At 39.2% G+C, this 16,226-nt stretch overlaps 1 protein-coding gene across 2 annotated transcripts in view; it reads left to right on the top strand.

Annotated features, from left to right (window-relative positions):
* Window positions 1–7,123: 7,123 nt before the first annotated feature.
* Window positions 7,124–16,226, top strand: part of GABRG2 (gamma-aminobutyric acid type A receptor subunit gamma2) — a 63,643-nt gene continuing 54,540 nt past the window's right edge. For both annotated transcript variants that reach the window (XM_042454461.1, XM_042454460.1), the window contains exons 1-3: window positions 7,124–7,277; window positions 11,939–12,006; window positions 13,993–14,213. In XM_042454461.1, coding sequence (XP_042310395.1) covers window positions 11,965–12,006; window positions 13,993–14,213 — 263 coding nt within the window. In that variant the 5' untranslated portion in view covers window positions 7,124–7,277; window positions 11,939–11,964. The remainder of the gene's footprint in view (window positions 7,278–11,938; window positions 12,007–13,992; window positions 14,214–16,226) is intronic.

The raw sequence follows: 16,226 nt of genomic DNA, 5'->3' as shown, positions 1-16,226 counted from the left end.
TGGGATTTACCTTAATTCATCTATCACTTAAAACTTAATTGCCCCCATCCTTATTTGTTTCATTTGTCCAACCCTTCTCTTACACTTTAGTTTCTGTTTCTCTGCTTCTTTTCTCAGGAGATATCCCCGAGAAATCCCTTCCATGGACATCTGTGCATTCTTGAGCCAGGCAATTATTTCTCCTTTGAACTGCCAGTAGTTCATCAAGAGAACCCTATGCCTCCCATCATTCACCTCTATACATATTATATAACTCTTAAACTATACATCTCTACAACATCCATGCAGCTATAACATTTCAACAATCAATTCAATATCATGACAAAATCAACCTTATGGCAGACTCTTCTAGATTCTGACACTTGTGGGGACCTTTTCACCCATGTATACCAGTAGTAATTATAGAGTGAGTGCTCCAGTTTTAATAAAATAAACATATTTTATTCAGATATGTTCAAAATGCACATAAAGATCCAAAAACTGAAGGAAAAAAACCTTTAAGAATCATACAAGGCTACCAGAAATAAAGGTTTTAATGGTTGGATAGATGGAAGTTAGCGGTCAAAAGAGGTGATGTTAACAGTCCTGAAGAGATGTCCATGCTAAACACAGTGCTGCATCCAGCATGGTTTAGAGTGCTCAGACTATGGTATGAGGGTTGCAGAGAGGGATCCTGATCTGTGAATTGAGCCTTGGTCTCTGAACAATGTAGCTAGGACTGGGGGGAATATTTGTACCCCATTTCATGCCCTCAAGGGATATTTTGCATGATCAAAAGCTTTGATGGCTGTTCCAATAAAATGCCAAAAGGGTCTGGAATGGTTTAACACCGGAGTGGCCATGCATTGATTAGATTTGACTTGATGACAGGGCAGGAACAGGGATGTAGGAACATCAGGTGAGGTACAGGGTATAGTGACAGTTTTTAATAATTGCCTCTTTTTCCTCCATTGCAAGAGGAAATATAAAGAACATGGAGTGTGTAAAGGAGGTGCTCAGGAAATCACATTTCCTTATCTTAGTGTTATCTAAGACTCAGACATGCCCTCCAGTCAGCATGACTCCTACACATTTTTAGTTTCTCCAGGTCATTGTGAACTCAAAACATGCCCAACTTTAGATATTAGTTATGAAACCACTACCCAGTGGGAGGGGTGTATCATATTGCTATGCTAACAACTGATAGCATAACCATTCATGATATTGTCACCCAAAGGACTGTAAATAATGCTTGTAAACAGATTTATGTCATTTGCAATTTAAAACAACAAGAATAATAATAACAACAAATCAATTAACTAGCACTTGGGCAAAAGGAAAACTCCCCCAAAATATGCTTTTTGTGACTAAGGTACATTTTTGTCTCAGCCAATGTCATATGTTGGGACAATGTGTGTGTGTGTGTGTGTGTGTGTGTGTGTGTGTGTGTGTGTGTTGTTCTTCAGAAGAATTCAAGAGGTCCTTGTGGATGATGTCAGGTGGGAAGTAAGATTTGCACAAAATAAACAAAAATTGCATTGGGTGAACTTTATCTTATATTCTGATCTTGATGAGAATTCCACTGTATTAAAGTTACAGTCATTGTTAAAATATGTTTACTTGTATCTCCTGACCCAAATGATAGTTTTAATCTGGCCAATCTACTGACAATCAGAGTAAATCATTTCTGCCTCACTGTATGAGAATTTGTCAAAAAATATGAAGAAAAAGATACAGAATCTGTCTGTCTTGTGCCTGGTTTCCCTCTTTCCTTTTCATACCCAATACAGGAATAGGCTAGCTTGGGTCCCCTTACCCCCCTTGCAAGTATTTTGAATGAGCCCCTGGGGAAAGGTGAATGTCATCACTTTTATACTAGTGTGCCTATTCAACACATGTGCCTGGGTGGAAGATGCCAGTACCACCTATCTAGCTGGGGTTGCAGATGATGTCATGGTTAATGTGGTGTCAGGCAGCGGTTATGACTGAATTACTACATCTTAATCTATAGGATGTGAACACCTGGAAATAGGCACTGGGTGTTATGGAGGTGCTCAGTCACCATACCAGTGAATTGAACACTGGACATCTGGACTAGATTATTATCACCCAGATAGAGGAGGAGGAGGTAAGACAGGGTTTTCATTACAGCCAACTTCATGAGTGAGGGAAACAGAGCTTCCCATTGCATTCCTCTTTGGCCCAACAATGCTGGCCAGATGGACCATCCCAAGATCACAGCCTCTTTCTGATGACATCACATGCTGCTCCATGCAGAAGACTACACTACAGACCACTATCTAGACTGTAATGGAAGGACCTGCTCAAGAAACAGAAAGAGTTAAGAAGGGAAGGAGGAGGTCTTCTCTGGAAATGTGCAGCCAGCTGCTGGCCAGCCTGAATCCTCACCTGAAAGTGTGTTCTAACTTGCAAATACTAGCGCTAGGCAATCCAGGCTGGAGCTTCAGAGACAGTAAGATTTGTCTATTAGAAATGCAATTAGTCTGTTGGAATTGCAGACAGCTTCATAAACCTGCTTACCTCACCAGTTTAATTATTAGTACTCCTGTTTGCTTGTACCTAGAAGCATGCAATGTAGCCCGTAGCTAATTAACAATCCTCATTTTTGATAGTCAGTAAAACAAGGAAAGCTCATTATGAGCTGTGTGGTAGCTGCAAAGGGCCTGAGCAATGACAGTTTGGTAAACATGATAGCTAAATGACAAAGGGGCAGCCAAGGGATATTTTAGAGAGACGACTCAGGAAAAGTCTGTTGCTAAGCAATATTTAAAGATACAGAGGTCTTAAATCTCTATGGTAGATTCTCAGGGCTTTCTATAATATGACAAACAGGTGGTGACCAGAACATAGCATTGTATTATAATGTATTAATTAGCACTGTATTCCAGCTCCTATAATCCTCTTTGAGACTTGATAGTGGGGCGATTCTGAAAGCTGTAGCTTTCAAAGTGTTTGCTGAGCTCTGGTGATGATATTTATACGTAAATATGTGAACTTTCATGCATGGACTATCTTTTCTTAGGCTTAAATTACATCCACATGAACTTCTAGGAAACTTTCTGTCATGTTTTCTGCTTGTATATGTGTTTTTCATAAGCAGTCTGGGTCAGGTTGTGTCTGAATGGAAAGGCTGCTTAACTGTCTTTCTCCTCATTGCCATTTTCCATCTCAAAATCTCCTTTCCCAATCTATTTTCTTTTGCCCTGTGGAAAAAGGAGATACAGAGCTTCCATATGTTAAAAACTAATTTGGGGCAGGAGGAGGATAAACTGAAAATGACTTTAGGGAAAAGAGCTAAATATTTTCTCCATATCTACCACTATCCATACAAATACAATTGGATTAAAACTGTTCTTTTCAACAGACAAAGGTCTATTTAATGACAAGCTTTCATTCTGAATGTCTGAAGAAAACTCATAAGACAAAACTATGCAGAAAAGAAATGTTCTGTTCATATTTGTGCTTCCTACTAGACATGACTGGAATGGTATATGCTCCAGTGGGAGGGAAGCAGCATTGATAATGTTCAGTTATTGTATAATTTATTTATTTACGTTATTTATATCCCGCCCTTCAGCCCTAAAGGCTCTCAGAGCGGCTTACAATTATTATTTTTAATAAGACGGTTCCCTGCCCTCAGGCTTACAATCTAAAAGACACGACACAAAAGGAGAAGGGAATGGTGGTGGGGAAGGGGCTGAGGTCCAGTGGTTATTCTCTCCCTCTGATGCCTGGACCAAGGCCGATGGACTAGAGGGAGGGCACTTCTTCTTCAGGCTAGCCCTGATGGAGTTGGGCCAGCCTATTATTATTATAATTGGGCCCTAGGTCAAATTACATCTTATATTGAATGTGTAGGTACAAAATGAGCCATCCCCACTACTTTTAATTGCAGGTGCATATCAGTTGAAAAAATTCTATAGTACATGAGGACAGGAATTATAGTCCTTTTCTCCCCACCATATGTCAGTCCCCCAAGACAGTCTTGGGGGGGATGATGTCCACGTGAGATATTTCTTAATCATATTCCCTATTACCATGTATGGATGTGAGAACTGGGCAGTTAAGAAAGAGCATAGGAAGAAAATCCATTCATTTGAGATGTGGTGCTGGAGAAGAGTGTTGAGGATCCCATGGACAGCCAAAAGGACAAACAAGTGGGTCCAAAGCAGATCAAGCCAGAATTCTCCTTGGAATTCAATATGACCAAATTGAGGGTGTTGTACTTCTGACACATCCTGAGAAGGGATGACTCAGTGAAAAAGGCAATAATACTGGGAAAGATGGAGGGAAGTAGGAAGAGAGGAAGGCCACATGACAGATGGACGGGCTCTGTCAAGGAAGGCATGGACAAGAGTTTGCAAGAATTAAGCAGAACAGTGAAGAGAGGGTCTTGGAGATGTCTCATCCATACGGTTGCCATGGGTTGAGACTGACTCAAGGGCAGTTAACAACCACAAAATCATCATCATCATCATCATCAGAGGGCCCAGAGGGACCTAGAAACTGTTGTACATGCTCTGGTAACTTCGAGATTGGATTTCTGCAATGTACTCTACATGGGGCAACCCTTATACCAAACTCGGAAGCTACAAATGGTGCAGAATATGGCGGCCCGGCTGGTCACTGGTGCTCCCAGGACCAGCCATACAACACCGGTTCTTAGGGACCTCCATTGGCTGCCCATCCGCTTCCGAGCTCAATATAAGGCGTTGGTTATTACCTATAAAGCCCTAAATGGCTTGGGCCCAGGATACCTAAGGGACCGTCTCTCCCCGTACATTCCGCCTTGCACCCTCAGAACGTCTGGGCAGCAACTACTGAAGGTGCCTGGGGCCAGATTAGCCTCCACCTCACGGAGGACTTTTTCCACAGCTGCCCCAGCCCTTTGGAATAAGCTGCCCATTGAGCTCCGCTCATCTACCACCCTGGCCCAATTTAGGAAGGATCTCAAAACCTTCCTATTCCAGCAGGCATTCCCCGAATAAAATATCCTGTGGGCCTCCCTCCTCTTTTCGTGGCCATGAGGTTGGGCTATAGGGGTTTTTTATGTGTATTGTATTTTATGGGTTTTTTATCTTTCTTGTATTGTATGTATTTTAATTCTTGTTGTTAGCCGCCCTGATCCCTGGAAGGGCGGGATAAAAATAAAAATTTTATTTATTATTTTTATTATTATTTATTTATCATCATCATCATCATCATCATCATCATCATCATCATCATCATCCAGGAGCTATAATCAAAATGGTAAATATTATACAGTCCTCATTCTGTTCTCATGGTTTTAAAACTCACATTCTTTGCTTATGCACTAGGGATGAACGGGGGGGGGGGGGGGGAATGGACGAGGCACAGACCCACGCACTCCTGCAGCTGCACACCTATATTCAAGCCAATGGGGCTTGAATATAAGCGAAACTCCATTTTTGTGAGAGGGTCTGAAGTGGATCCCCCATGAAAAAGGAGGGGTGATTGTACTATGAAAACATTTGTATCCTCATAGAATCATGGAGCTGGAAGAGACCGCAAGGGCCATCCAGTCCAACCCCCTACCATGCAGGAAATCTAAATCAAAGCTTCCCCGACAGATGGCCATCCAGCCTCTGTTTAAAAACCTCTAAGGAAGGAGACTCCATTACACTCTGAGGGAGTGTGTTCCACTGCCGAACAGCCCTTACTGTCAGGAAGTTCCTCCTAATGTTGAGGTGGAATCTCTTTTCCTGTAGTTTGCATCCATTGCTCCAGGCCCTAGTCTCTGAAGCAGCAGAAAACAAGCTAGCTCCCTTCTCATGTCCATCCTGTCATTTTTATGCCTGCTGAATCTTTGTCCTGGAAGCAATAGCTGTGTTTACTTGGTGGTCATCTACATTGAGCCTGAGACCATAGAAATACACTGGCAAATAATTGACACATTTCACTTTGGAAAAGCCTGGATTAAGTTAGATTGACCTAGGGAATGGAAATAATAAGCCTTTGGCAATGTCAAGAACACTAAGGAAATACTTCAGGATGAGAAAAACAGTATATGAAGTTCCAAAATAAAATCAATTTGTACAGGAACAAAACCTGTAGCTTTCAGAGACTTTTGTCTTTTCTGCAGGCAGTCAAAATCTATGTTTTATTCTGGAATTAGCCAGGGAAATAAAGAATATTGGAACAGTTGGCAGGATGAGTGTAAGGATGGAATGATAAGGTAAACTAAAAAAAAAAGAGAGAGAGAGAAGACAAGATCTTACAGACATTAGAGGAAAGGGTAAAACTAAGGTGAACAGAGCCAGATTGAGGAGATATGTAAGGGACAACCAATTAAACACACACAGAGGTGTTTATCAGACGAGCTCTTAAAGAGGTACTATTCCAGTGTGACTCCTCTAGCTGCCTCCTGTTGCATGCTGGGATTGGCAGTTTTAAGGAGGGGTATTTAGAATTCTCAGGCAGAGAAGTTCAGCTCCTTAAAACTGCCAATCCCAGCATGCAACAGGAGGCTGCTAGAGGAGTCACACTGGAATAGTACCTCTTTAAGAGCATAGTGTGATAAACACCAGAGAGACAGACAGAGGGAGAGAGAGAGAGAATCAGGCCTGATCATTTGATAACAGATCTATATACAACATAGTTATTAAAAGTTAGGGCAATAGACCATAATAGAAATCTCCTGTTGGAGCAGAACATGGGGAGAATATGAAAATGAATGGTAAAATCAGAGTGAAGATGTTCCTCCTCTCACCCTATAGGTTTTTCTGAATTAATTAAAAGATCAGTATGTCCTTTTTTGCTACATATACACTTTTTGAGCTGGTGATATTCTGTTCTGAAACATTTAATCTGAACAAGCAAAATAAATTGGTATATTCAAATGAAACTTTGCATGGCAGGTAAGAAAAGATGCATCTGTTCTGGACTCTTGGAGGCTCACTGCAGTGGAGTGGTAAACATCAGTCAGCAAATGATATTCCATCTATGGTTTCTCACTGTAAAGCTATTGTACTTTTTGTATAGGGTTGTCATTATTGAAAAAGCTGTTATCTGGTCATGATGGTTTCTAATGGAGTTGTCTGTGAATATAATTGACATGTTTGCTTGCTGTATGATTCCAGTGCTCTCTTCTTTTCTTTTTAAAAACAGTTCTAGCCAAAAAAGTGACGATGACTATGAAGATTATACAACTAACAAAACCTGGGTTTTGACCCCCAAAGTCCATGAGAGTGATGTTACCCTTATTTTGAATGGACTACTGGAGGGATATGACAACAAGTTAAGGCCAGATATAGGAGGTGAGGATACTGTTTTGTTTTTTTCAACATGACTGAAATAGAAAGGAAAGGAAGATATGATAATGTTTCATTTAGTAATGAAATAAATGGTGAAAATGTACTATATCTCTATAAAGATATAAAGCACATAAAAATAATAAACTATTAGCAATGAGAGTTTCTTTTAAAGGCTATATAACCCAGACGTTCTGAAACAAATGGCTAAAATGTACACTTCTGGTTAGCATGATTTATCTGTGCCTTTTAAAAATGTTACAGTTCAGTGTGGTTAAAAAGTAATAATAGCTACTGAGGGGCTGTGCAGACCAGCCATTAAGGCTGGTCTGGGGGTGATGTTGGAGCATGGCATCCATACAACACATGCCTCAACTCCGTCATCATAGTGGCATGATGCCACGTGCCACTCCACACAATGTGTGGCATCGTGGCGCTCCTCTGGTGCTGCATTTACATGATACAGCACCAAAGGAATGCCTTAAAGCTGTGGTGCCACAGCTATTGTACCCTTTCCAGGGTGCAAAAAGGAGCTGCTTTATGCGGCTCATTTTTGCGCTCTGGAAAGGCCAGATCGGGGTCACATCGGGGTTGCCAGGGCCCTGATCTAGGGAAGCTGGAGGCAGCTGTGGGCCACCCCTTATAAAGATAGTTATAAACAGATTGCTGTTCTAATTGTTTGGCTCAGTATCTGGAAATTTATGGGAAAAGTAAGAACTGACATCAAGGGGAAAATAACTGTTTCTGAACTTTATTGTGTCACTCTGATTCAACATTCAGCTACACTGCACAACTTCAATTAAAGTTGATTTAAGTGTTTTGGGCCCTAGAGCTCAGTTATAACCAGATTGGGGGGTCAGACTTTCTTTGTGAGGGATGACTTGCACCAGTAAATGCTTCCCAAAATTTAACAGCCTTATTTCAGAACTGTTAAAATATAGATGTATATAATGGCAAGAGTAGGAGAGAATACAAAATCCAAATGAAAGGAAAATTCTTGTTGAACTTTAACCAGTGTGCACAAATGAAGTCAAGTGCATTATATCAGAAAAGCTTTCAAGTGTTATCAGGAAAACAGTTCAATAATACCAGATGTGAGTCTTTACAGCCTTTTCATGCATATGCTGGAGAAACATTGTGGTCACAACAGGTCAGGTTATTTCAGAGAAACATCCAGTAGAAATATCTTCAAGAGAAATGGGGAGAAATTTTGGTGAGGCTGGTAAGATAATAATAATAATAATAATTAATAATAATAATAATAATAATAATAATAATATATTTATATCCCTCCTCTTCTGATTGAGGATCGAGGTCGGTAACAACAAAGAAAATACAATATACAACAATAAAAACAACAAACCCCACAAAACCCCGACCCAATCCTCCCTCCCAACTATAAAATTAAAAAGTAAAAAAAAATGTTTAAAAAGTACATAACAATACATCAAAGTTAAAAACAAATCACAAATAATAAAAATAATAAAAGGGGGATTCAATTGGTTCTGGACATTATCAATCGGGGAAGGCCTGCCGGAAGAGAAGGGTTTTTGTCGCTTTTTTAAAAGCCTCGAGTGAGGGTAACTGGCGAATCTCTTCCGGCGGGTCATTCCAAGTTTTTGGAGCGGTGACAGAGAAGGACCTCTGGGAGGTCACTGCCAGTCTAGTCTTTCTAGATTTTGAAAGGTTTTTCCCAGAGGATTGGAGTGTACGGGAAGGATTGTATGAGAGGAGGCATTCCTTGGACTGGACCCAGGCCATGTAGGGCTTTATAGCTGATAACCAACACCTTGTACTGTGCCCGGAAGCTAATAGACAGCCAATGTAGTGATTTTCAAATAGGTGTAATATGGTTGAATTTGGATTTTCCGGCGACCAGTCTGGCTGCCATGTTTTGTATCAATTGGAGCTTCTGGACGTGGCACAAAGGTTGCCCCATGTAGAGCGCATTGCAGTAATCTAGGTCCCGCTGCTCCAGGTAGGAGCACGACTGGAGTATCAGCCGAAGCTGATAACAGGCACTCCTGGCTGTCACATCAATCTGAGAAGACAGCTGAAGTGACAAATCCAGGCGCACCCCCAAGCTGTGGATGCAGTCTTTCAGGGGAAGTGTAACCCCATCTAGAACCCCAGCATTTGCCCTGGTTGTACCCAGCTGAAAAGGAGGAAAATGCTGACAAACAAAACCAGAAGTGGCCAGATGTCAAGTTCTGATTTTGATGTTTTGGTTTTATAGGGATTTCTCTGGCTTTCACCTCTCTCCTGACCAGTGTAGTCTCAGAATCATTATTCCAGAAGTCTTTGAGAGTGGAAATAACAAATTTTGGCTGTTTATTTATTTATTTATTTTTAAGAACATGGAGGTGCCTCAGCTTGAGAAAAAGGTCTGGAGACTACACAACCCTGAGACTTAATTTTTCTGCCCTCTAATATAATTCAGTGTTAAACAGGAACTTCTGTGTTAATCCAGTCTAGTCTGAATGATAGATAATGGAAGAAACCCAGTAGTGGTAATTAAGCAGCCTGTGATATTAGGCAGTAGTCAGTCTAATAATATTGGCAGGGAATTCAGGAACTGGACCAGAGTTAGGCAGGAGCAGGTCAAGTGTTGACAAGCAAGTAGAGAGGCTCTGAAGAGACAATTTGATTTTGTCTGATGAGTGCATCTACAGTGGTGCTGGACTGGAGCATGGCTTTGGCATGGCTTCTGGCCTCTTAGGACACAAGCATCATTTAAACAGCATACTTCCAAGCTGACCCAAAGCAGCTTTATTTGGCCTGTCTGCATGGGCCCTATAGAATTCTTCTCCAGCACCACATTTGAAAAATGTTGATTTTCTTCCTGTCAGTTTTATTCCCTTTCCAGCTTTAACAACCGTATATAGAAATCATAAAATCTGTGTTCTGGATGATTCAGCAATATATTAAGGGATATGTCTTTATATGTGGATCTATTATCTAATTTCTTAGAAATTAGGTTAGGTAGCATTAATATTTGCAACATTATAGTTAAAAATGAGTAAATTAACAATAATTTGAATTAATACATTGTAATGCCAATGAGAATATTGAAGAGAATAAGAACAGTAGTAGTACTAGTAATAATAGGTTTTTTTATTCCAAACAAAGGATTGTATGTCTTTTTGCCATTCTTTCAGTGCTTTGTCATTCTTTAAGATGGGTATAGTTTGAAATAATAAAAAAATTTTTTAGGTAATATCATCATTTTAATTGCTTCTATTCTTCCAAAGAGAGATAAATTTATTTTTAACCAAATTGTATTATCTTTTTTAATTTCAGTCCATTTCATCTTGTAATTGTTATCAAAAAGGTCTATATTTTTGTTTGTTATCCAAATTCCTAAACATTTTAATTTATTTTATTTTGGTATTTTGTGATATTTTCAAGTTCCAAGTCCTCCTTTTTCATTAAATTTTTAGTTAATATAATTCTTTTTCTCTATTTATTTTATGACCAGATACCTTACCAAATTCTTCTATGATATCAAACAGATGTCTAGCTTGTTTTACAGGGTCTTCCAGCACCATCACTAGGTCACCTGCATAAGCTTTCATCTTATTTTCATAGTTTTTAACTTTAGTGCCTTTTATCTCAGAATCTCTTCTAATATTATTAGTCAGTATTTCTAGAGTCATTATAAAGAGTAAGGAGGATAAAGTAATACTGTAATAGTTTTTAGATGGAACTTTCCCTACATCTCCAGTACCTCTTGCAGTCCCTGCCAGACACTCTACATAAATGGAAGGCATTAAATGTATTCTAAAACATTTTAGAAACATGACACAGTGTCATTTACTCTCTCACACAAGCTAATACAAGCACAAACTCATCGAGATTTATTTCCAAAATCAAACTATAATTGCCTTGATTATAGCATCATTGATAATGTAATAGCATAAGGTGGTCTCAAAACCCATCACTTTTATTTAAAAAAATTAATCCACATCATAATGCAGGTTTACTCACACTATATTGACAGAACTACATAAATTTCACATGGTAATGTATTTTCTCTCTCTTTCTATTGAAAGAATACTATTTTTTTAAAAAAAAATCAGTTTTATACCCTTTTATATATTGTATATACTTGACTAGAAGTTGACCTCGTGTATAAGTTGAGGGCAGGTTTTGGGGCAAAAATTATGAATTTTGATATGACCCATGTATAAGTTGAGGGAAAATCTTAGGGGCATGCAACAAAGGATGTAAAGAATGAAGAAAAGGAAAATGATGCCAAAGAATGCTGCTATTTTCCTGTCCAACCATTCAAAAAGGCCAGAAGTGGCACCACAGTGGAGTGAATAGACGGAGTTGGTGCTTTTTGAGGTTCTCCTGGGACAGACTAAGCTCTTCCTTTTTGCCTCTCTACTCAGAGTGGAAAATGGTTCCTATTTTGAGTTAAGGTACAGCACTTGCACTGATTTTTTGGGTCAATTTTTTTACTTAAATTTCTAGACTTATATATGAGTATATACTGTAAGCCTGTATATAGATTAGATATAAATATAGAGTAGCTCATCTGGAGGGTATCAAGGTGAAGAGAAGACAATTGCTTTAAATGTACATTTTGATATATATGAGTGTGATCCATGCTCTGGATGTTTTATTTTTAGTGGAGTTAACATCTGTTTTTGTTTTTGTTATAGTGCAACCAACAGTTATACATACCGATATGTATGTCAACAGCATTGGTCCAGTGAATGCTATTAATATGGTATGTAAGAATTGTTCATAAATTTATTCATATTTATACTGTACATTATGATTATGTTGATAGCCAATAGATACTTATATGTAAAGTATAACATTGAGATTGAATCCAGAGAAACAAGAGAAATGGGGAAATTTGGCTTCCTCTTCCATCTACCTCCTCTGACACCTTGATATGGGGACGGGGAGGGTTGATGAGAAGTGATGACCACCATAAACTGGGACAAGGAAATTTCCATGAATAGAAGCGATCTGTTGTTTTTTAATTTCATTCTGTACCAGAGGGTGCATCTATACTGTAGTAATAATTTAGTTTGACATCACTTTAAGTTCTGTAGCTTTATCCTATGGAATTCTGAGATTTGTAGTTTTACAAGGTCTTTAGCCTGCTCTGTCAAAGAGTGTTGGTCTCTCTATCAACCATCTTGAGGGAGAAGAAGGCAAGCCAGCTCCAACAGGCCTCCAAGGGAGAGAAGATCTGCTGGACTTTCCCCCTTCACTATGGTCATTCCCTTCTCATTTTGTGTCTTGTCTTTTTTAGATTGTAAGCCTGAGAGCAGGGAAATGTCTAATTAACAAACTGTAAGCCGCTCTGATAGCCTTGGCTGAAGAGAAGGGTATAAATAAATAGTAGTAGTAGTATTAACAAAATTACAAATCCCAGGATTCTGTAGGATAGAGCCATGGCAGTTAAAGTGATATCAAATTGCATTATTTCTACAGTGTAGATGCACTATTTAGTATTCACATGGTTTCATTCCCATAGCTAACATGAAGGTTGTCTGGTTGTGTCAGAGTTCCTAATACTGATCTTTTAGTTAACTACTGAAACATTTCAATCATGAATATTGCTTTCTATTTTATATTTTAACTGGTACTTCTCTATTGAATTACAAACAGCATGCTAGTTTAAGAATCCCAGATAAAAGTGATGGAAATTCCATACAGGCAGCTTGATTCACAACTCTGCCAAATACATTTTTAACTGAGATTCTGTTTTGCTGTACCACATCTCAGGGGCTTAGGGAAAATAGCTTAATCAACAGTGTGATTAAACATTGTATTATACAGGGGTAGGCAACCTTTTTGACCCGGGGGCCGGGTTGCTGTCCCTCAGACAACTCAGGGGGCCAAAGCAAAAAAAATAATAATTAAACAATTTTTTAAAAAATTAAATAAATAAATAAACCGGGACCAATGTAGGACAAAAAATTTAAATGGAGGACACTTTTAAATTTAAAAAATGGAGGACACACAAAACAATCTGCTGATTTTTTAAAAAATGTTAATACAAATGCATGTTTATGAGGCTTCTATAGACAATTGCCCCCCTTGCTCTCCCTTGCCCGCCGCTTGCCCCTGCTTGCTCCTCCTTGCCCCCCTTGCCTGCTGCTTGTTCCCGCTTGCTCCTTTGTCCCCCTTGCCCACCGCTTGCCCCCGCTTGCTCCTCCTTGCCCTCCTTGCCCACCACTTGCCCCCACTTGCTACTCCTTGCCCCCCTTGCCCGCCGCTTGCCCCCACTTGCTCCTCCTTACCCCCCTTGCCCGCCACTTGCCCCACTTGCTCTTCCTTGGCCCCCTTGCCCGCCGCTTGCCCCACGTGCAAAGGTCCCGCATGCTTGCACGGGAAGCCAAAGGCCCCATGCGCTTGCACAGGAAGCCAAAGGCCCCGGTGGCAGTCTGCGGCAGGGCCGGGCTAGGGCCAGTCCCTAGGCCTTGGCAGGCCACATGTGGCCCATGGGCTGTACGTTGCTGACCCCTGTTTTAGCAGATAGGCATGGAGCTACAATGCAAGATTCAGAAACATCAGCTTAAAATCAAGGATACAATTCATTTTGTGGATTTGGCTATTGATATGACTAACTTTGTGTCCTGTATGAAATAGTCATAAAAGCTTTATATAGCAAGATTGCAGATATTTTGAAAGTGAGACCTGCCTGAGATCTTACAGATTTTTGATATATATATATATATATATTTTAATACTGCAGGAATATACAATAGATATATTTTTTGCCCAAACATGGTATGACAGAAGACTAAGATTCAACAGCACTATAAAAGTACTGAGGTTAAACAGCAACATGGTTGGAAAAATATGGATACCTGACACATTCTTCCGAAATTCAAAAAAGGCTGATGCCCACTGGATAACCACTCCCAACCGGATGCTTCGGATCTGGAATGATGGCAGAGTACTGTATACATTGAGGTATACTTTTTAAGTTTTTTAAAATTTTGTCCAATGTATATATTAGGGGTTTTGAATTGGACCTAGATGAAGCCCAAAGGGTAATGAAGGTAATTTGGACTTAGACTAAAAGCCCAAATAAATAAACTGCCCAAAGTAAGTAAACTTTTCCCTGAAGCTAAGATTTAAATTTTAAGGTTAATTCATTACATTTTAATTCATAACTGTTTTAACTTTTAAAATAGTTTGTTTTTTTAATTTTATATTTATACATTTGAATGTTTTTTGTACTTCTTTAAATTGTATTGTTTTAAATTTGCTGTTTGCTGCTTTGAGTCCCTATATTCAAAGAAAGGTGGGAGATTAGTAAATAAAATAATTACTAAATAATAATAATAATAATAATAAGAAGAAGAAGAAGAAGAAGAAGGCTGGATCATGTTTAAAATATAATGTAGGGTCAGGCTTAAGAAAGGCATGGGGAAAAGTGTATTTTAAGATTTGCTGGTGATTTGAACATTGGACTACGACTCTGGAGAATAGGTTTTGAATCCCCACATGGTCATGAAAATCCATTTGGTGACCTTGGACAAGTCACACTATCTCAGCCTTAGAGGATGGCTATGGCAAATCCCCTCTAAAGAAACTTGCCAAGGAAATCTTATTATAGGTTTGCCTTAGAGTTGCCGTAAGTAGGAAACAACTTGAGGGCACACAAGACATACACTTGTGAAAACATTTGGACTGAGAGAGGGGAGAGAGATGGAGTAGAGTAAGGAGACTGACAGCCCTAACGTCCAGTCCCAGGACACATTTTATGAATGAATCTTTTCTTATAATTCCTGAGGTACATATTATTATCACTGCTCTTTGTAGCTGGGATAAGGATGGGATTATGTGAGGGCTATTCTTCCAAGTCTACTATTTCTTTGTTTAAAAGACTTTAATTTTAGTTTCAAACAATATAACTCCATAGATTCTCCACCTATCCTTCTAAAACCTAGCAAATTTCTTGCCTAGGGACACCACTGTGATGTTTTTTAAATTTCTCCCCAAAATCTGGTGAGAGAAATAGAAAGTGATACTCTCCAAATCATTGTGCTGTTTTTAATGTCAAAAATACTTGCTCTTATCTGAAACTGGACAGCCTTAATTCTTTCAAGAGACACAGACATACCTGCAAATATATTCTAGTTATGCTAAGAAATAAGGAGGTCCATTTAAAAAAAAACACATTTAAAAGACATATTGTAATAGAATACACATTCACACACATGCACACATACTTTCCCTTGTTCCTCTTTGTCTGCAGTATTTCACCCAATTTAGACAGAGAGCAAAATAGTCTTCTCAGTCTACATCCCTAATTAAATCTGGCCAATGCACATGGAAAAAAAATATCATTCACAGCTACTATACTTATGTCTTGAATATTTATGACAAAATTGATTGAGAATGATAAAAACAAACCCAATGTGATGTATAGTCAGTGTGAGGTAGTGGTTTGAGTCAGACTCAGGCTAGAAAGATGCATATTCAGGTCTGCACAAGATGTTCTTTGCATGAACCTGGGTCAATGGCTGTATCTTGGCTTAATCTACTACAACAGATTGTTATGACTCTATGGATAAAATGAGGCTGTACATCCTATCCTTCACTGCCACCCTTAGAGAAAAGATGGGATATAGTAATATATAAAAAGGATATAAATGAATGGAAAACAACCAGATAGTATTCCATGTATTACAGAGCTGGTGTTCCTAAAGTCTTTTTTGACTACCTCTAGCACATCTATGTGGCTTTCCTAGACCATATCTCCTTCTTCCTCATGCTCCACAGGAACTTGACTTCTGCCAAAACTCCAGAAATAGCTAGGGTTAGGCAAATGTATGGTCTAGATCTTATTTAATAACTATCTGTATTGCTGTGAGGAGTGAAGCAATCACAAAAGAACCCACTTCACAGGAGGGTACAGAGAGTTTGGGGCTATACAGAGTGCCCCAAAGGGGCAGTCTGCAGCTGCCCCTTTACTGA

Source organism: Sceloporus undulatus, chromosome 2 (genome assembly GCF_019175285.1).
Source record: "Sceloporus undulatus isolate JIND9_A2432 ecotype Alabama chromosome 2, SceUnd_v1.1, whole genome shotgun sequence".
In the NCBI taxonomy this organism is placed as follows: Eukaryota; Metazoa; Chordata; class Lepidosauria; order Squamata; family Phrynosomatidae; genus Sceloporus; species Sceloporus undulatus.
Note: the sequence above shows the minus strand (reverse complement) of the source record. Positions and strands in the feature narration are given on the sequence as shown.